Below are 22,261 nucleotides of genomic sequence, written 5' to 3' on the forward strand. Positions count from 1 at the left end.
ATTTTCATTTGGATATCACTGAGGAACTGGAGAGGGATCTAATGGGGGGAGGTAAAAAGGGAGAAATGGAAATAGGGAATGCAGGATACAGCTTTGTGTGAATTTGGCTTTCTTAGTTCTGTGGAATAGTTTGTCTAATATTTTTATTATTGCAGCATCCCCCTTGGCAGAAACAGTGGGAGGTCTGTTGCAGACTCGCTGCCTGTAGATTTGCTCTTACATCCATGTAAACATACCCTCACTGCTTTTCCTTATCAAGATGCTTTCCTACTGCAATCCCTTAAATCTGATTTGCAGCATCTGCTGCACTACAGACCAACTGTCAAACCTCCAAAACTTTCGTCTTTCTCAGGACTTTGCCTCTGTACCCACTAGCTGCCCTGAGGGACGCAAAGAGGTGGCCACTAGAGCACCAAAATGAAGTAAACATACATTAGGACTGGCAGGATTAATCTAACTATCCTGATTTTCACAGATTCTGCAGAAAGAATAGGAAGACTTTATTTTAAAATAACCTTTAAAATATAAGGAAATGTCTATTTTGCTTTTTTACTTCATGTGTATTGTCTGTGGAAGATTTGCCTGAAAGCCTTAAATTCCTCTGTTCTTTCCTCTGTGTGTTCTCTAACCCTTTGGTCACACAATGTCAACTACAAAGTTAAGGTTGTCAGGGATCCAAATGACCTGTATTTTCTTTTTAAAGGCATTGAAGTGGCTAACCTCATTTTGTCCAGCAGTTTAGTTCTGCTCTTGCATGCTACAGCTGGAGACATAGTTTTTGGGGTTTTCATTTTTCTCAGTTCTCTCTTCATCTTTCACTTTATTTCTACTGTTTTGGAATAACAATCAAATAAAAGCCAAACACCTGGCACTTGTAGATCCCCTAACTGAATGATACATTATTAAATCTTTTCAATATCATAGGTAAATATAAGCAGCAAAAAACCTTGGTCAGTGATGAAACATTTGGAAACAACCAAACAGCAGTGGGAAAATGAAGCCGCTGTTGCTGTTTTGCAATTATTGTAATATCATGTCTGTAACAAAATCCAAAGCAAATTGCACAGTTAAGCCAAAGAAATTCTAGGCAGAAGTGATGATGAAATGGCAGAACATTAGACCGCAACAATAACAAAAAGTCTATTAAAGTATTTTAATATATTGAGTTTGAGAAGTGTAAAGCTTTACAAATTAGTAATGCTGATACATTTTTAATGGACTATGCCCTGTTTGTTTGGTGGTGATTTTTAAAAAAAATAAAAATGTGAATCTCAGCCCCTAAGAAATTTCCTTTGATTTATCATACAATGTTATCAGTTGCAAACCAGCTGGTACAATGTGACCACGGGCCATGACAACCCATTGTGTTCACCCCAAACCTTTACTTTTTCTTACGTTATTTTCTATGGGAAATTTCCCTCTAACACAGTTCACTCACAACCACAAAGCACAGAGGTCCTCCTCCCTATTGCACACTTCCTTTTCCACCACAAGCTCCATGGGACTGCAGCTCCTGGAGAAGCAATACAACCACGGAATTAGCTGCTGACCACTGCTCACAAAACCGGTCTTACAGGACTATGCATTTTTGGCAGAAAACAAGCAAATGGGTTTAAATAAATATGTTATATCAGCATGAATTTATCTGGTGTTTGAGTAAGAAAGATACAAGTTTTCTAATCAAGAAGCTATTATAATTCACTGTGACTTCAGAAGTGCCTTTAAAAGTTTTTATCTTGTGTATCTTCATTCCACCAACTCTAGTGTGGGTTTTGTTTCGTTAGTTAGAAAAAAAAACCACTATATCTTCAGCCTGGAAATTTACCACAGAAATGCTGTCTGAAGCCAAGTCAACTATAAATGAGGCATTCAAAATCTAAAGGCTGGAGAGGCACAGCGAATGTTGTAGCAATAATACAGTATCAACGTGGTGGAATGTGGTGGAATCAATCTGGTGGAATGTCCTCAAGAGCTACTGATATCCTGAGATTTCATCAAAAACCTCACTCCTAACGCTCTCTTGAACTCTTAAAAATCTCTTCGAGCTGCTCAGTTACCAGACCTCTAAATCAGACACTTCTCAGAGTTTCAGCAACAATATTGTGCCTTCTCAGAATAATGACAAAGTGTGCTTCATGGCAATATCAACTTCTAGCTTTCCCTCCCACTGCTAGCTCTCCTAGTCCAGAGACGCTGGGAATCCAATCCTGGCCCAGGACAGGCATTATTTTTACTTGCATTTTAATTATATCTACTTCTGGAGTGCACTGACTGCAGTGAGATTTTGAAAACAAAAGACTACTTGTCCGTTACCTGAGTTATTCCCAAAGAGAAGACTGTAAATGCTGCTAGTTTTAATCTCTAGGAAGAAAATATCTAGGATAATTGAAGTGTGTTTCAGACACAAAGAAAAATAGAGGACCAATTTTAATTAAGGAACTAGAGCTGCCAGGTAGTAATTAACTGTTTTAATTCTATAGCTGTGCGAGAAAATATTGGTCACAATAATAATGCTATGCAAATTAAAATGACTGCTTGGGATAGACAGATTTAAATTTCCAGATGTCTGTGACTGTATAAATTTCACTGAGAAAAACATTATGTGCTAATCTGTATGCAGGTGATCTCTTGAAACATCGCTGGCAGCCTTAACCAAAGAGGAGGCAATCACAGAGAAAGACAGACAGGAATAATGCCAATGTTTAGGGAAGATATGCTTGTCAAAACATGGGACACCTAATTATAAAAAACTGATTTCATAATAAAGTTATTTGGATTTTAAAGCGATTACAGTTTAGACGTCCTCTCTGCTACTTCAGTCTGTATCACCACAGGACATTTTCACTTAGACAACAGCTGCACACCACTTATCAATCCAAGGAAGGATGAATGAAACAACATGTGACTACATTTTTATTCTTGACATAGTCATCACACAAAGGTTTTGAGTACAGGAGCACTGAAGGGGAATCTTATTTCCATTCAGGGTTGGGGTTTTTTTCTTAAATAAAGCAAAGAGTAAGAGTTCTTTACAAGCACACATGATCAGCAGATATAGTTCAGAATATGGAGTTATGTGAAATGTATTATATATGCAATACATTTTATATTTCTTTATATATTATACAAAAAATATATACATAATTTATTCATGTGCAGATACTAAGGACCCACATCTTGATGAAATACCGAATTGGAAACTGATCTATTGATTCCTATTTGAACTATTATCAATACTTCTTTCACGTTGTACATAAAAGCCCCTGTTTTATATCAAAGAAGTGCTTTATATCAAAGTGCTTGCGGTCAGTCTGGTTGTCACAATGTCTTGCCCCATGGCAAATGGCAAATACGAATGTCTGCTGAGAATTTATTTTACGGATTTCTTTTACTGCTTGCTTGCTTTCTTTGCTTTACATTTGTTCTTGGGAAACTGAAAACATCCACTTTTAAACACTACTTGCTCTTCATTAGTTACATTTAGGGTCATTCCAGGTCTTACCTCTAGCACTCTTTTTTTTTATTTCACTGCAGATTAGCATGTAAAATATTCAACCAAAATTTCAATAGTTCATGGTACTGGGTCTGGCTAGGATGGAGTTAATTGTCTTCATAGCAGTCCATAAATGCTGTGGTTTTGGTTTGTGACCAAACCAGCGTTGATAACACGTCAGTGCTTTGGCTATTGCTGAGCAATGCTTGCACAGCATCCAGGTTTTCAAGTTCCCACTCTGCCCAGCCAGTGAGTACGCTGGGGGTAAGACACTGGGAGGGGACACAGCTGGGACACCTGATCCCAACTGACCAAAGGCATATCTCATACCATGCAGCATGATGCTCAGCAATAAAAGCGCAGGGAAAGGAAGAGGAGGCGGGTGGGATGCTCGTGGTTATGGTGTTTGTTTGCCCACATAACTATTTTGTGTGACGAAGCCCTACTTTCCATGAAGTACCTAAATAACTGCTTGCTAGTGGAAAGTAGCAAATTCCTTATTTTGTTCTGCGTGCGGAGCTTTGCTTCCTCTATTAAACTGTCTTTTTCTTGATCCATGAGTTTTCAGCTTTTGCTCTTCTTATTCTCTCCCCCATCCCACTGGTGGGGAGGGATCGAGCAACTGGGTGGGCACTTAGCTGCTGGCCAGGGTCAAACCACCACATTACAGGTAGCAGAGATCTTTAACTAAATTTTTACTTCTAAGTTTCTAGTTGTAGTTTCTGAAAGATGACATTGTCAAGTTTGATACCTGACTACAAAATTATTACAAAATAGCCAACGTTTTTTCAAAGTTTAAGAGTATCTCATCCTATAAGATTAAAGTGACATACTCGACTTCCACATTTAGAAAAAAATTTTAATCCTCAATATTTAAGAGTCAGAAAGAAAATCTCACACTTTTTAAACCCGCCTGGTATTTTGACACCCACAAGGCACTGCTTCGAGCACTCAAAGTCGCCATCTGTCAGGCTGATAGCCCTTTCTCCTCCAAGTTTGCTTAAGCATTTAAGCGAACAACCCTGTTCGGTTTCATCGATTATCAATGGTAATTTACAGTTCTGCAGAGAGCCTTGCGTGTAAAAGTCAACAGAAATTCCCGCTCCGGCCATTGGGCGGACAACGTGGAGTGCAGGTTGCCGGTCTCCACCAAGGCCCAGGCCTGTCAGCGGACAAAAGCCTTCCTCCATCACCAGGTGTGGCGAGGAGGCCGCGGGCAACCCCCACGTTTCCCCCAACCTCCTCTGTGCGTCGGCTGGGAGGGACACGGCCGGGCCCCTGCACGCACAGTATCCTTCCCGCGCAAGGCAGGCTGAGGGCACACACACAAACAGACAGACAGACAGATCGCCGTCCCCCGTGCGGCCTGCACCCTCGGTGGCGGCAGGCCCCGCCGTCACCATGGCAACGGCCCGGTGGGTGGGCGGGGCTACGCCGGCCCGGCCCTTCCCGTTGCCAGGGCAGCCGCTGCTGGCGGCGGAAGGGCTTCGCGGCGCTGGCCCCGCCCCGCCCCGTCCCTCGGCCGCCGCCGCCACCGCCCTCGGAAGATGGCGGACGGCGGGACAGGTCCGGCCCGGCAGGAAGGGGAAGTGTCCGCGGCGGCGGCGGTCGGCGGTGGACGGAGGGATCGGCAGCCCCGGAGCAGCGGCCGCCCGCCCAGCGCCAGGGATTTGCAGGTGAGCGGGCGGAGGTGGGCGGCCCGCTCCCTCCGCGGGGCGGGGCCGGGCCGGGCCGAGGCGAGCGGGGCGGAGCGGAGCGGAGCGCCGGCTCCCCTCAGGGGCGCCTCGGCCTTCCCCCAGGCCTCCCCTCCGGTGAGCCGTTCCCCCGCCCCTCTCGTTGCCAGTCGGGGCTCGCCCCCCTGTAGCCAGGCAGGACTGGGCCTCTGAGCAGAGGCTGTCGCCTTCTGTTTTTTTCATGTTTTCCCACACCCCCCCCCCCTTTTTGGGGCTGGGAAGGGAAGGGCTCCTCTGAAAGAGGAGTAGGCACTGTAGGGAGCGGTGGTCGGTCAGAGTGTGCGGTGGTCAGCTCTCCAGGGAACTGGAAGGGCTCTCCCGACACTTCAGCGCTGGGCTTTAACTGTGTTTGTAGTTCTTTTGGCGCCATTGTATTTCCCGATTATTTGGTAGGAGTGTCTTTCCGCCGCATGAAAACGTCAGTCTCCGCAAAAGTGGTGTAAGACTAAGGACAAGATCTTTTCCCAGGTTTACGCTAAGGACAAGATCTTTTCCCACGTTTGCAGGCCTAAAGTTTCGAGAGAGTTGTGTGATCACAAAATGTTACTCTGCAGATACTTAAATGTTTAATTGCAGACACTTTTAGCAGTATTTCTTTTGTGTGTGTGACTTTGAAACTGTATGAAGATTGAAAATATTTTATCAACAAATTGATTGGAAAGGAGGTGAATCTTTTGGTAACTGAAACTGCCCCTATTTTATTTAATTGTGCATTAATTGACAGAGAAAGATGGATATAGTTTTCTTTTTTCTTGGTTACTATTTGGAATTTTCGTAGGTTCTTGCTGAGATTAATTTTGCTACAATATGTAACAGTAACAAAGTCTGTGTTAGTACTTTTTGTTCGTAAGCTCTTTAGTTAGTCAACTGAAGCAGACAGGTGTTTTGGGTAGATGATTATTGATAAAATGTTAAAAACCAAAGAAGTACCGTCCTGGATAAGAGTAGCTACCGTCCATCCATCCGTCTAGCTCAGTACTTGATTTGTTTTGGCACCTTAAGAAGTGCGGTATGAGGAAAGCACAGAGGCCTGATCAGGCCCTTTTATGCTCCCTCAGCATCCCTTAAACTCTGGATTAGGGATGGTACAGAGTAGGTCTTTTCCTGTTCCTTTCAGTGTCTGTTTATGGACTTGTCTATGACTTACTCCATCAGCTTTACATATCTAAAAGATATTTGCTTGTATCTTCAGATAGGATGGAGGTCTTCAGTGGTTTTATTGAGCTGTCTTGTTACTCAGTTTAATTTTCTTAACGGGTATAATTCCTCAGCTCATATTGTTCCCCTGCAGAAAACGCCTCACAATAATATGAGATTAATGTCATGTGTTCATAGCAGTGTGTTTTGAAGGACAGACGATGTTTCATTTGATTTTAATGTGTATTCCTTCAGCATAAAACTGTAGTGAAATTATAGCCTAGTACCTATTCTGGTATGTATGATAAAACCTTAGTATCACTTGCGTAGTGTGAACAAAATAGTTCGGGGACAAAATTAAGGATGATTTGACAAACAAAGTAGAGTGTTATTCAGGACAAAAGTAAGATTGCTAAAAATGACACGTTAGATGCGCCTTGCACAACTTCCTAAAAATGAACTTGCAGCATTTGGAGAACCTTTGGGAAACTTTTTTTTTTTTTTTTTTTTTTTTTAAAAAAAAAAGTATTCACAATGATATTTTGAATTCAAGACAGCAAGGCTGAATTGGTTCTTAATTCTAGTACAATCTCATTTGAGTTATGTTTTTTTCTATTTCTATGTAAAATGCTTGTAAAATTTATTATTTGCTCCCCAGTCTTATCAGAGGGCTACCAGGCAACTTTATTCCAATTTATTAACATTAATGAGATGATGCTTACTATATGCATGTGCATATACTCTTGTGATTCTGAATCTACTACAGGCTGAATGCAGTTAGTGTAGCAGTGTGAACCAAATGACAGCAGAGTACAAGTTCCAAGTCACAATGGTATTAAGCATTGTGTGTTTTTTTCATAAAGCAGAAAGGAGTTTGAATTTAGAGAAGTAGTTGGGGTTTCTTATGTTGATGTTTCTGATTTTTCTGGTCATGTGTGCATTTTGCATTAGTTTTTGTCTGGTTTCTGTTCCATATGTAGTTCTGGAGTTACAGACTTCTAATAAGAGTTTTGTTTCCTACAGTTAGCCTTGGCAGAGTTATATGAAGATGAAGCTAAAAGGCAGTCATTGTGTCCTGACAAACCAACGACTACAAAGATCAGTAACACAAAAGTATCACAGAGGTAAGATGTGCTTTGTACTTCAGAAATGTGTTGAATAGGTACTGTGTGAGCTCGCAAAACTTTGTCATGCTTACTTGATCTCCTCCTTGTATAAAATGCAATTTACAACACTTCATAATTCGGAATTGTGAATCCCTGTAATAATGCATAGTCTGTGTCTTCTCCGAATGTTTTTTAAATTCTATTTATTTAGGAGCTTTTGTGCTATACGGCATTCCAAAACACTTTAAACCCACTTCAGATAAGATAAGATTAAGATGCTATAAGTGAAATGCAGTGTTGTTCTTTCTTTACACAGACATAATTTGGAAATTTGCTGTATCAGAAAAATACTGCAGTTCTTTGCTTCTTCAAAATTCGGCAAAGCAGTAGCTCGTGTGAATCTTGGCAAGTGAGCTGCTTTGAGTGTTGTGCTTAAGTCAGTACCTGATGAGACAAATATTAATTTGAAAAATCATTAGTAGGTTCATTAGAAAGGCTCCTATGGGAAGAGAGAAATAAGAAGAGCTTCTTAATTTGCCTGGGTTTGGCAGGTGGAAGGAAGACATGTACCTATGTATAAATCCAACGTCTGCTGACCTGCACTGTTTGCAGGTATTTGAAGATTCAATGCAGTATTAATTTTTTTTATAAAGAAATCTTGCCAGTTTTTAATTAATTCTTATTTAAATCATTTTAAAAAAGATAAGTCTTTACAACATTACTGTCTTGTATTTGGCTTCTCTTTCAATTGCTGCTGCCAATATGGATCTCTGTTTTAAAGGAGGTTAAGCAGCAGAAAAGATCTTAGTCACCAAAGCCATGCTTCAAATGCATCTGCAAATGCAGATCTTCAGGAAGAGGGATTTTAGCACAGTGTGTGACACTTGGAAAATAATAGCTTTTTTGGTGAGTGTTTTTGTTTGTTTTGGTGAAACCATTCAAGTTGACTAATCAGCTACATAGAGCACAGTTTATGAACAAATAAAGCAAACGGCTTCATTTACCAAGACATATCATGAAGTTACAACTTCCCACTCCAACTTAAGGGAAAGCTGCAATACAGTATCTCACATACTTCAGTGTGATAGCTGTTGGCAAACACTTGCTCTTTGTTTGCAATCATACTGGAGTCTGTCTGAGAAAGAAGAGATGGCTGCTATTTGCATGGTATCCAAAATGAGATTTTTCTTTTAGTAGGCTTCATTTGGTTCTCGGATGAACAGTGTATTAATTGCAAGGAAACATATCTGCTCTTGAAGTCATCTAGTCAGCTTGCCATCCACGGTTGCAGGTATAGAAGAATGTCTATGGGCTGTGTTGGAGCAAGTGCCATACTATATATGCTGTCATGTTGTGCAAGCTCCTTGAAACTCAAGACTATTGGCACAAAAATAGAAGCCCCACAAAACCTACAATGCGACAAAGGGAGAAAATAGAAGAGATTAAAGTGTTTCAAGTGCCCATGACCTAAGTCCATAACAATACATTTTTTCTGAGAAAGTAATAAGAAGCAGATCCTTCACTGGGATGTAGAATTGCATTGTTTTATTGACACTGATACTTTAAAAAGTGACGGCCTGCTCTGCTACACCTTGATTTCAAAGGTATAGTAATCAGACAAAGTACATAAATCTGAACTAGTGATCTGACATTACTCATGTAGTAGATTGTATGTATGGTTTTATCCCATGGTAGTCAGCTACCTCATACACATCTGGCATTAATGAATTTTATTATCAAGTACTACAGGATAACAGCATATATCCATACAGGTTTTCCTGGCATTTTGCAAGCTAACAACCCTAGCTTGTCCTATGGTAGTTTATCCATCTGTCCCTACCGTAAAACAGAATCTGATTCTACATTTTAATCATCTTTTGAAAGTCTTTGTGATGTTGCCATTCAACGTATTTTTAAAATTGTGTAAAATAGAAGTGAGAACGACTACTTTTTAGTTTTTAGGTTCCTCATAGGCAGGGACTCCAGGACATCAAAAAAAGCCAATGTCGACTTTGTTAGGCAGCTTACCTTTTGACAAAACCAGATAAAATGTGGAAAGAATTTGAAGTGTAATTAATTCTGGTAAACTGGATTCTGAAACATCTGTTGAGTTTACCTATTACCTGTGTTATCTGTGGGACCACTAGTGGCGTAAAGCAGAATTCTGCATAACCTATGCTAGAATAGAACAGAAGAGTCCAGTTGGAAGAGACCTACAATGATCATCTAGTCCAATTGTTACTGCAAAATGCCTCTGCTATACGTGTGCTCTTTCCTGCTTATTCACTGAGCAGCATCCATGGCTATATGCTGTGGCCAAAAAAAAGTGTGGTGAGAACAAAAAAAACCCCAACAACTCGATATTCTCTGTTTTTGAAAAATAAGCAGTTTCAGAAGTTAGATACGAAGTACTTATTGAAGTGTATGTATCAGTCATCCTCAAACATTTTCTTTTATTCTCTTGGCAGTCTTAAAATTGATTCTCTTAGAAGGTTGAGAAAACCAGAGAGAAGCATGAGCGATGACAAAGAAAACCAAAGGTATTTTTAAAACAAAAAAAAATTTAACAATTGTGGAAGTAATTGGGTTTTTTTGTGACATTCACACTTTGCTCCCCCCCGTTTTTCAAAATGTGTGTCAGTTAAGTCTGTCCTGCAAAGAGCTAGTAACTGCAGAGACTCTATGTGACTTATTCGAGTGTTAGTCGTACACTCCTGTAGTAAAACTATGTTTAGCAGAATCTGGCTGTAGTCATTTAGGACCTGTTAATGCCTTAACACGTGACTGGATGGATGTAACGGTTGTAATTTATGCTTGGATTCAGAAGCTTTTTTGCATTTTCTCAAACATCCTGAATTGTTCTGTGTATCTAATACTCAAATATTTGAGTACTTCCTTTCTTTCTTGAATACAAGCTCTGATGAGAATTCTTGTTTTGTCTCCTTACCACTATAATTCTTTTAAATCTAATAATCAAAGATTTTCCATATAAATGGCAATTGGGATAATAAATACAGATTTATGTACAGAGGAGAGCTGATAATAAGGGATTGTCAGTTATGTGACATCATAAAAGCAGTACAATTGGAACAGCGCCTTTGTTTGTAACATACCCACTGCTGATCTTGTGTAATTGTAAAATATGGTGGAATCAAGAGCATTTTGAAGACATTGGCTTGAGAGACAGTTTCGCATGTCTCTCACGCATGATCTGCCTTGTCCCAAGTGGTTAAGTGAAAAGTTAAGGAAAGTTGAAAGTGTTTATTATAAGTGCTTCTTATAGTCAAAACCAAAACACTTTAAAGTTTGCTAGGTTTTGTGTTTATATATAGATTTTTTTACAGCATGTATTCCACTGGTATTTAGAGACTTAGAGCGCTTTCCTCAAGATAATTATCAAGGAATATCTTGATCCTCATAGTCAAGCAGATACAGTTTTCAACAGAATTATTTGTAGTTTAACCTTTTATCTTCAAGACCTAGAAATGGGGCTGTGTTGAAGAAAAAGAGCACAAAAATAGCTTTCACAGCAGTTTCTGCTGATTTTAAAATGCCTTGAAAGGTTAATTAAATTTCTTAAAAACTTTCCATTTCTGACATTGGCAGGAATTGAAGTATATTAGATCTTTAAAGATCAAATTGTGGCACTGTTTGAGTTTTCCAACAAAATTCTACGCTTGCTGTGCCAAGGCAGTGTTAGTTGTGAATTTATTCTAATCAGCCCAGGCACAGTCCCATGCACAGGACACCCCTGAGGAAACTGGTCTTTCTGGGAGCAGACAGCATCCACATAAGATGAGGTGTGTAAAGCCATGGCTGCAACAGGACTGTGTTCACTTAAACATATAGCCTTTGCCCCTAACCTCTGGGATCTGTTCCAGAAGGCACCTAGGTAGTTTTGCTAGTCAAATGTCTTTGGAGTAGTGCTGCTTGGATTGCTGGGAAGGTCAAAGCCAAGTGTAACATTTCTGTGATCAGAATGCAAAGGTTTTATTCTGAATTTGATTCTTTGTTGGTTAATTATTTTTTCTTTTGATGGGAAGAGGAAAATTTTGCTTGTCGTTTAAAGCATTGTTGCTTATGAACATTACTCTTCTAAAGATTTTATTCAGGTGACTCGGAATATAGAGAACTACAGATTTCTGGGGCTTCTAATAATCCAAGTAAAATTGTTGCTGAACTCTTCAAGGAAGCAAGAGAACACGGGGCTGTCCCATTAGATGAAGCCGCAAGAGCATCTGGTGATTTCAGTAAAGCTAAGGTAAAAGTTAAAACATATTTTGATCTCTATTTACATTTGTCTCTCTGAAACTCGTCTAACCATATGAGAGCAAATACACGTTTTTGTGGCTTGCGAATAGCAGAGGATACACAGTTGTGTATTGTCTGTGCTCAGATAGCTTCCTCTAGAAAATAAAGCAGGGAGGAACCACACAATTGCAGGGGAAATCTTTAGAAATCAGCCTGAACTGGAATTATTCGCTTTATTTTTAATTAAAATTGATTAAAAAAAAAATAAACTGCAGTTGCATCGCAATCAAAATCTCCTTATCTGTTGAATTACTAATGTTTGAAAAACTGTACAGATTAGAAACTGAAATACATTACATAAAACCTGCTTAGCCTGATTATGGTTACTAGGTATAATTTTCCACTTAGACAGTATACAAGCTAGAACAGTGTATTTGCTTTTAATCACAGACGCAAGCTTGCTGATGCTTTTATTTCCACCTAGGTAAGAATATTAATAAACTATTTCCGATACTTATTTCAATAAGCTTTTCTATGTATTTTTTTTTCCAGTCATTTTCCGGTGGTGGATATAGATTGGGTGACTCATCACAAAAGCACTCTGAGTACATATATGGAGAAAATCAAGATGTAAGTAAAATTCTGAATAGCAGGAAACAATCTCCAACAGATGTCTGCTTAATGATGTTTACAGCTTGAAATGTCACTATTACTATAACCATGTCTATGAGAAAAAATTAATATCTAAATATTAGATATGTGTTAAGTAGAAATTGTTAAAGCGAAAGTGTCCACAGAGGACAGATCTTCATTGGATACCTCTAAGGCCTCCACTGTGGAATTTTCTGACATAAATTTCCTTGAAATTCTTAGCAGACATTCCTTTCAGTTACTTTCCTCTAGCTGTTGTTCTGCATTCTCTTAGCTATGCTAACATTTTAATATTCCTAAGTTAGGAATTATTTCTTGTTGTGGCTTGCACAGTAGCCAACCTCAAACTTGAGGGTGTGGATGTATTCTAGGAATGGTGAAGCAGCAGGTTAGAGGCCTTTTGAAAATTGTCTGGCCTGCCTTTCCTCTCACTTAAAAAGGAGAAAGTGAGGGAGAGGATGGGGAAAAATAAAGTTCTCTACACTTTGCCATTTGTGTGAATGGCTAGAGCAAATGTTAAGCTTATCTAGAAAAAAAAACAATGAGTAAGGCCAAAGGATGTGGTTCAGGTTGGGGCGCGCTATCACATCACACCAGAAGCTGCTGCCATCTACCCTCTTAAATAATCCTTCTACCCTCTAAGTAATAGCCAGCTGTACTGAGCCTATTGCAGTGGGGTTACCATAACTGGGGGCAGGGAGAGTTTTCTAAGGGAAGGTCAGTTTTGCTGGCTAGCGAAACTTGGGTGTGCTGGACTGCAGGGCAGCTGCAGGGAAAGGAAGTGCAGGCTCTGGTTGGAAGTGCAGTAACACAGGAAAATAAGAAGGGAGTGAAGGAGGCTAGTTTCCAGGATTGTTAACATTTGAACCAAATGGAGCTAGTATCAACTTTATTGGAGCTCAGCACGTAATAATTTGAAGAAATAATAGTTTTCACTGTAACTGATGTATCAGCAGTAATTTGTAATTTTATGGATTTATTTCTTCATTTATCAACAAGAAATGTTTACTGGTTTTGAAAGTAATTGGAACACTGTGAATTTCACTACGCAGTCGCTGTATCATCTCTTATGTCATGGATAGCAGACCAAGAGATTCTTTTTCCCCAAGTGTAAAAGTGATCTTGACGTAGGTAGTAGTCTGTAACTATTATTTGCTTTTTCTAAAGGATTCTAACAATGATAGTTACATTGCAGCACTCTGTTCTTTTGTCATTTGCGTTCTTGTTTGTGGTCTGCTGCATAATATGTTAAGTATAGATTAAAAATTGTATAAATAATCTGTATGAAAATGAACTACTTTATTTGTCTGTCTTCACATTTTTTTTATTTCAACATTTTTTCTTCACAGGTTCAAATTTTGCTGAAACTGTGGAGGAATGGCTTTAGTTTAGATGACGGTGAATTGAGATCCTATTCGGACCCAACTAATGCTCAGTTTCTTGAGTCTGTTAAAAGAGGGTAAGTTAAAATGGCAACTTTTTTGAGGTATGTCTTTCAAGTGAAGTGAAGAAAAATTCTTTCTCCACATCTTCTTCTCTGCCTGCACCCATTAAATATATTCTGTGTTTGTCATCAAATGCATGGGGCATTTAAAAATTTGGAACGCTTTGGTTCCTTCTGGTGGTTTAACTCTGAATTTTACTTGTTACAGGATGCTTTTAGTTTCATATGTTTTGTTAGCGCTTTCCAGGTGTTGACTGTCATTACGCTCTAGGTTTTGACTGTCAGCTCACTGACTTTTTTTTTTTTAATTCCTTTAGGATGAAATCAATTCATAAAAAAATTGTACGTCTATGACTTTTAAAGTAAACATACTAATAGTATCAACTCATATTGTACTGTGTAAGGTTTTTATGTAATTTTGTATTGCAGTTCAGAAAATAATTGGGAAACTTTTATTTTTGGAATTAAGGGAAATTCCTGTGGAATTGCAGCGGATTGTTCATGGTGGCCAGGTTAATTTGGATATGGAAGACCACCAAGAACAGGAGTATGTGAAGCCTAGACTGCGTTTCAAAGCTTTCAGTGGCGAAGGGCAAAAACTTGGAAGGTAAAAACCACTAGGTTTTCTGTTCTGTGTTCATATGCTATTTCTAAAGCTGTATTTAATCAACTAGGAGCCTGATGGAGAAGCCAATCGCATGACAAAAGCAATATAAAATTATTCTGTTCCCCAAGTCTCAGGCCTGATCTCAGTGTCACCAGTAATCATGAAAGTTTATGTGTAATCTTGAAAAAAGTTAAGTCTTAACCCTCTGTTGGAACTGCTCAGAGATTTGCTAGATGCTTTGTTGTGACTGAGATTTTTGTGCCTGTTCTTGCATATAATTTTGCCTATCTTTTTTTTTACTTTTTAACTTCATCTGTGTTTAAAATGGGAGCAAAGGAAGCTGAAAGGTGATTAGTATTGTACTGTACTGATAGAGGAAGCAGTCCCAAATGAATTCTTCCCCATTTAGTGAGGAACAGGCAGAACTTAGTTATAATACGATACTGGCCAGTAAGGGTACACTCTGCTCTGGTTTAGCTGCAGTGCATGTCGTCTTTTATTACTGGGATCATCACAAAGGGAATAGAAGATGCTATTGCAGCAGTATGGCTGATGCCTGACTTAATGCTGATGGAAAATATTTTTGTATGGGAGCAACTCCCATATTTTTTTTCTGGAATGAAGCAGCAGACATACTGTCCTGAAATATAACCTTGTAAACAGTCAATCATTATAAGTTATACAAGGCAAGTCTGTTAGCTTTAAGAAAGAGAAATAATTTGATAAACTGATTTCTTTTAATTTGATTCAAATAAATGGGCAATATTTTGTATCAAAGTCTCTCAATTTTTACTAGGATTGGATTAAAACTTGAAATGGTGCTGCAAAAATCTATAGTAGGAGCTGGGTTTTTTTCAAAGCAAACAACCAGAGAAATCAGTTGTTGCTCCCCTAAATGAAATAACACTGCAAAGCCTGGATTGTGGGAGAGGAGAGGCTCAACTTTTAACCTCTGATTGGAGCCTTCACTTCCTTCAATTCTAGTGTCATTTCTAACTACAGTAGAAACTTCATATATGTAGTAAAACCCCCTGAAATTTAATGATTTAGAAAAGCTTACACCTGGTTCTGTTTCATTTGCTGTCCCGGTGCAAGGGTAGGCTGATGCTGTTAAAACTCTAACGTGTGTAATTCAATTGAACTGATACAGAATGTGCCAAAATTCATTCTGTGACTGAACATTTCAGGCTACTTTGCCCAAAAGTGCATAATCTCTGTTCACCTCTAAGTTGGTCAGTAAGAGTAAACAGTAAATGTGACCTCAGCTCTGCCAATCATCAGCTTTTTCACATAACGATTATAGGCTTTTTAGCATCTTTTTCAGCTGACTTGAGATCAGCTGTTGAGTTGTGAATACTTTCTGTTCATGATTGCATTTATTCATGTAATATGTTTGGTTGCCAAAAAAAGGTATTACTGGTCTGCTTCTGCAAGTAATTTAATTCGGTAGGTGGTTTTTAACTATATTTCATATTTTTAAAAATGAGGAAATGTACTCAGAAACTGAGAATGTGGTAAGCTCTGGTAGGGGTGACATAAGGAACAACTGTATATAATAACTTATTCACCTAAGCACTTGCTTAGATTATTGAAGATTATTAAAGAAAATAGGTGGGGAAGAGGAGATGTTCTGTATGTAGGAAAATGTGCCCACCTGTTGTGTGGCATTTTTGTTTGTTTTGCTAGCTTATGAAGTTTCAGGTATGTAAGCAATGAAAGGAGCAGCCAAATGGTTATCTCAAATCAGGTTTATGTTCTTTTTATACTAACTGTAAAAAATTCCACGCTTACTATGTGGTGATATCAATTACCTGTTAATATAATTTGTGCTCTAAAAGGGTGAAGGATGCCCAGAATCATGAAGTAGTGCTCCTGGAAGCAATTACTAAAGCAGTTTGGGTCAGTTTAGTGCACTATAATGGTACATGATTATTTTTTAATATAGTCCAGGAGGTATGATATATAAATCTCAGTATAGAAGACTGTCATTTCATGCTCTGTAAGCATAAACAAAGATAGTTTTGTTTATACTTGATTACCTATTTAAAATCATGCAAGTGTAATGATATGCACAGTTATAAGAAAAATAAATATGAAATATTGCAATCATTGACATAAAACTACAAAAACATTTTTTGTGTCTATGAGAAAAGCTATATGTATACTTAGTTCAGATAACTTTGAGAGGATTTTCATTGCTTATTTGTACTAGATATGCATGGTAGTCATTCAATGAAAAAGAAAACTGAATCGTTATTCAGTTCTGATTTGACTCCGTTAGTGACATTGAGTTTATTTGGGTTTTTTTCCAATCCTTTAGCCTTACACCTGAAATAGTCAGCACACCTTCTTCCCCAGAAGAGGAGGAGAAATCCATTCTTAATGCACCTGTTCTGATTGATGATTCCATGCCAGCAACTAAAATTCAAATTAGATTAGCAGATGGAAGCCGATTAATACAAAGATTTAATCAAGCACACAGGTAAATTGATTCTGCCTCAATGTAGGTAACCATAACTATTTTGATAAGTTTGCGTTTTGTCATGAAATGAATATCAGCAAGACATCAAAAAGGGGAAAATACAGTTCCACTGAAATGCTGTAGGTCTGTGTCGTTTTCATAACATAGATATACTGGTAAATTGACTGCCAAAGCAAAATTCTGTCACTTGGAAACACAAGATATTTTATAATTGCAAAGTCACAAACTTTTATGACCAATTATGTCCCATGATTTGTAAGGAAACGGTACCAGCCATAACTGTTCTCAGGGCAACTGAAATCCGGACAGCCTCGCTATGTAGTCATCCCAGCCCTGGACTCTTCTTGGGAGGAGCGTGTGGCTGAATCGGATGGCACAGTGAAAGCATTATATTGCAAGGTGTGGAGTATATTCTCAGTTGGAATATAGTCCACACTACAGGCAGAGAAATCCTGTTGCCCATAATGAAGAGCTCCAGCTTTCTACCTCATTACACTTGAGACTGTGACTCAACATAACATGGGTTATAAGTGTGGTCTGCAGCCCACATGCAGAAGGGTGTGTGGGCATAACATGCTCATTTGCAAATCTGGCATGTCAGCTGGACATAATAATGAGAACCAACCTTTGTTTTGTTTTGGGTGGTCATCTTCTAAGAATTGACAGCCTGTGAACTTGGTGGGTTTTTTAGGTCTGTTAGTAGTTTGCTGATTAGAGCTTGCCATCAGTTTTATTGACATTGTTGGGGCGTTGCCACAAACGGTGTTGGCCAACCCTGTTTATTTGCCTAAGAGGTTGTGTTAGTGCAAGGTTCTGCAAAGCTCTGCTTTGCACTGTGTGGCTGAGAGAACTTTGGGCAGAGGGCAGAGATTTGGGCAGTAGTTCCACCCATGCTTCACAGCAAGCAGGATTCAAGCCAGCTTTGATCTGAAATCTGCACCGTTGTGTTAGAACGCAGCTGAAACTGAGCTTGAATCCTGCCTTGGAGGTGGTCTTAGCGTGGACCCAGTTCCATGTTAATATTGTTATATGGAGAGTTCACGTTTCCTTTTTTTCCTTCTCACTCAGAATAAGGGCAGAGCCAATGTGCAGCTTTCTTCACCTGACAACATACACAGACCACAATAAGGCAATTTTAGCCAAGATAGGGAGGAAGATACAGCAATAATTTTACATATTTTTGCAGACCTGGTAATGTACACTAATAGTACAGGCCCAGATCCTTTCTTCACAGAACCAGCTGGAGAAGTGACTTAGATAAACAGTAGGGCTTATTTGGAGCCTCTGTAGCCGTGATGTGTTTTCTTCTGCCTGCATGAAAGGGTAGAAGTGGTAAACTTCCCAGTAACATCTGTGACCAAGGGTGCATTGACAGAAGCTTATTTTCATCATTATTAATTTTCTCTTGGATGTGAATCTTTTTAGTTATACAAAATCAGCTACTAAAGTGCATTGCTTGTGTCATAAGCCTTGGAGACTGGTAGAAAGTTGAAGGCCCTGCTTATTTGGCCACAGTAAATCTGTCTACTTACTAGTTACAATAGATCTTCAAAGATTTATTCTCAGCTTACTTACTGTCATAGGCAGAAACATAATATTTCAGGTTTTTATCTCTAAAATCTTATTTTTCATCCATGTCTTATAAAACTAAATTATTCTTGTTATACTGCTGATGTAGGGGAAACCTCTTGCTTTTGAAGCGCGTTAATATTTCCCCTCTGCTTTCTCATCACTCTCACCATATATTTTAAGATTCCTCCTTGCATTAATAACTTAGCCTTTTTGGAATATACTAATTAATAGTGAAATTTTTGACACCTGGTATTGAAATTACTTGACTTTGTGTTAATTGTCAGTTTGCAATATAATTCTGCTACAAATATTATTTCTGTTATTTGAGAAAACAAGCAGCATTCATTTTAATTTTTAAGTTTTTTTATGCAAGAAGTAAAAAAAATTCTAGGCTAAACCCATTAGTCATCTCGATCAAATGGAAATGTAAAATCAACAGGACATATTAAATGGTTTAGGCTGTTAGAAGGTTTTGTATTCTCTGATCATCTTAATATTCAGAGATTTATGTCAAAATGGAATCATACAAAGTTTTCATGTCCATATGCTTTCCACAGGATTAAGGATATTCGAGATTTCATTATCCAGTCCCGTCCAGCATTTGCAACAACTGATTTTGTTCTTGTGACTACCTTTCCAAATAAAGAGCTGACAGATGAAAGCCTGACTCTACAAGAAGCAGATATACTGAACACTGTGATTCTTCAGCAACTAAAGTAATCTTACAGTTGTTGGTACAAAATAGGGAGCGTGCTGCATTGTCATACAATATGATTCCAACAGATGAAAAAAAGAAAAGATCAGCATCTTTTTATTCCCTCACTTCCACGGATCAGATTTTTGGGTTTCATGTCTTCCAGCTATAGCATATCTAACTTTTTAATTTTAATTTCTCAACATTGTTTAACCTTTTTTTTCGGTGTTAAAATTAAGCTTCCGTATGTTAGTATGTTTCAAACCACATCTTGTAATAAATGTGAAATGACTCTTTGTTATTTTGAGGGGGGTGGGGGGAGAAGCATTTTTCTGAGGGGGATAGTATCTTTCATACAGTTGGTAAGATTTGCACTATGGAAATGTTTTATGCTGCATTGACAAACAGCCATGTGAAAACTAAGCCTGTAGGTTATGTTTACCTTCCAATCTGTAGTAATATTAAGGTGTTCTGTTTAATAGGTTGACAGATAATTAATGCCCTAATATAATTTTTGTATATTCTGTTTGTAGTGTTTCATGGTGCAGTATAATATTTATATTCTATTTTTTATGTAGTTTTCCCTGTATTGTTGCTCATATGAGTGAATCAGTTCAGGAGATGCAAACCTCAGCTGTTGCAGACTATAGTAGATTGTTCTCATTTGTACTCTAGTTGTTCTACTTGTGAAAATAAGTATGACTTTTTTTCTTGAAGTTAGAGAAATTGGAGAGTCCACTGTCATCTGGAGAAATGCTGTGATTTAGACTTCATGAGAGTAGACCTCTGGTCACTGAATATGCAGTTTAACCCTGTGCAGCTACATGTTTCTTCACATGAACAGTAACTTAAATAACCCCAAACAAAAAAATCCACTGAGGTGCACAAACTCAGAACTTGTTTATGCTGTCACTCGTATGCACAAAAGTAGACGTGTTAATTGGTCACCTATTTTTGACCTGAATTTCAGGTCTTTATATTTGGAATTCTGGCCAAAGGCGTTTTCTAGTATTCAGTGGGGATTTGATTGTGCAGCTTTCAGTATACTTGTTTGGATGCTGTATAATTAAACCCTTTAATCTGTGAAATTATATATTTTTTCAAATAACTTGGCCCTGCACTGCAGTATGCAGGTAGGAATCTTTATGTTGTAGGCAAACTGGCTGCTGTGCTTTAGTAGTATGCAATTTTATAGTATTTGTGGCTTTATATCAGATGAGTGGATCACACTCTGAAGGAGGGTAAATGGGCTGTATCTCTGTACCAATATGTGTGTTAAAAATGCTGTTTTCACTGATTATTTTATTCTGAAAATATCAATAATTTATTTATGCTAAGCTTATAATTGCTCCGTATATTTGATTAATCTTACATTTTTACCTCAAAGTAGATATTTGACTAAATTTTAAATGTGCAATTGTATTTGAAGTATTTTGTTTTGTAATGTGACTATCTGCATGATTTTATTCATAACTCATTTCACATGCTAAGTAATTAAAGTTTTAAGCTAAAAAGACTATAGTCAACAAATCTTGTTTTCTTCCCAATTTATGTTGTGATGAAGTGGTGATTGTGTTGCATGCCAAATATTTAAGCCTAAGTGGAAAGGAATGGACACTTCCTATGCATATATTTTATATATTAGCACTTCTCTATATAAATGCAAGGCCAAAGTCAGTATTGTGGCATCGATCTTGAGCAATCTGTGTTTTGGGCATATTTCAGAATATAGACAAAGTTACATTGCTTATTACTTCTGAAGACCATTATTAATTAAACACTGATGTATGAAGGACAGTGGTTAACTAAATCGTTGGGTTTTTTCCCCCTCTTATTATGCCAAAACCCACAACTGCATATTTTCACAATCTCTTTGTTTCAAATATCTGTTAAACTTTAGTGTTTGGTAGCAAACGTATCAATGCTCGTGTTTATGTATTTTCCTGCTTCTCAGTACTTTAAAACCTGTAGAATCTTCTGTCTCGTAACTTTATGTCATACCTTTCATTAACGTTAAATTCTCACTCTTGTAGCTAACGCGTTGGCATTTTTGGCACAAACCAGTTCTTTGAATACAGCCCTATGTGGATATGCAGTTAAGACTGGCTACAAGGGAGAAGGGAGACTGAAACAAGGGAGAAGTAACTTGGTAGAGGATGATGATCTTTCCCTCGCAGCAGCTTAGGAAAGGCTCAGGCTTTACCTCTGCTTGTATTTCCCAGAAATCCTTTATCACCCAAGAGCCAAATAATCCAAAACTGAATGTTTTCTCTTAAAATCTCCCTGCACCTGAATACTTGTGGTTTCTTTTTTTTTTTTTTTTTTTTTGATACTGCTCCCATCTTTGTAAACATTTATTCTGGGTAAACACAATCAGCCTTGTTAGTTTTTTGGGTTTGGGTTTTTTTCAGCAGCGTATTGAGATGTTTGTAAACATTCTAGTTTAATCTAACTACTGGACACACTTGTGCAATTAGCATATATTAACAGCTATATCATGCTGTTCTTGCTCTTTGCTGAAATCTGTTCAGTATTAAATGAACCAAGGAATAGCATGGAAGCACTGAGAGGTGCTGTTACTAAGCTCCCTGCTTAGTTGCTTGCACTAAGCTAAAGCTCCCTTGATCTTTAAATTGTATTATTCTGTGCAGGGAGAAGAGACCCGGAGTTGAACCTTCCCCTTGCTGGTGCTGATTAAGCCTGACAGGCCTCAGCGTAGACAGGTGCTGTTCTATGGGCAGATGAGACAGTCAGCAGCAAGAGTCTGAAATAATAAAAACTGAATTTATGGCACGCCCAAAGCAGTAAGTTTGTGGTGTTTCTATGGGATGGATATAGTTGTAATGGGTTCCTGAAGAGATTCAAAGTAGGACTGCTCATCAAATATTTGAAAATAAACTGAAAACCCAAAGATTAGTGCAATGATAAACAACAGCAGGCAGCAACTATGATGAACATTTAATGAACTGTAATAATCCTATCAACTGCATCCTTAATACAGCCAAATGTCAAGTTACGGATCTGGAACCAACTGTGAAAGACACCAATAGCCTGGAAAGTGCTGGCCCTGGAAAGGAGTTGGATGACAGTG

At 38.3% G+C, this 22,261-nt stretch overlaps 1 protein-coding gene across 3 annotated transcripts; it reads left to right on the forward strand.

The window, feature by feature from the left end:
• The first annotated feature begins 5,011 nt into the window (after positions 1 to 5,011).
• UBXN2B (UBX domain protein 2B) lies at positions 5,012 to 20,962 on the forward strand. Of its 3 annotated transcripts, none has more exons than XM_063326909.1 (9): positions 5,012 to 5,169; positions 7,387 to 7,487; positions 9,938 to 10,009; positions 11,571 to 11,730; positions 12,273 to 12,350; positions 13,721 to 13,830; positions 14,285 to 14,422; positions 16,743 to 16,904; positions 19,034 to 20,962. In XM_063326909.1, the coding sequence occupies exons 1-9, from the start codon at positions 5,041 to 5,043 to the stop codon at positions 19,194 to 19,196; spliced, it is 1,113 nt and encodes a 370-aa protein (XP_063182979.1). In that variant the 5' UTR covers positions 5,012 to 5,040; the 3' UTR covers positions 19,197 to 20,962. The 3 variants fall into 3 exon arrangements, with proteins under 3 accessions (XP_063182979.1, XP_063182982.1, XP_063182981.1); XM_063326912.1 differs by having other exon boundaries at positions 18,978 to 19,104; XM_063326911.1 differs by lacking the exon at positions 9,938 to 10,009.
• Positions 20,963 to 22,261: the final 1,299 nt, after the last annotated feature.

Source organism: Chroicocephalus ridibundus, chromosome 2 (genome assembly GCF_963924245.1).
Source record: "Chroicocephalus ridibundus chromosome 2, bChrRid1.1, whole genome shotgun sequence".
NCBI classification, from domain to species: Eukaryota; Metazoa; Chordata; class Aves; order Charadriiformes; family Laridae; genus Chroicocephalus; species Chroicocephalus ridibundus.

Excerpts from the sequence above, each read along its gene's own strand:
- UBXN2B (XM_063326909.1), top strand. The coding sequence starts at position 5,041 with ATGGCGGACGGCGGGACAGGTCCGGCCCGGCAGGAAGGGGAAGTGTCC. Across the intron at positions 11,731-12,272 it reads GTGATTTCAGTAAAGCTAAG|TCATTTTCCGGTGGTGGATA; the intron begins GTAAAAGTTAAA and ends TTTTTTTTCCAG. Across the intron at positions 13,831-14,284 it reads CTTGAGTCTGTTAAAAGAGG|GGAAATTCCTGTGGAATTGC; the intron begins GTAAGTTAAAAT and ends TTTGGAATTAAG.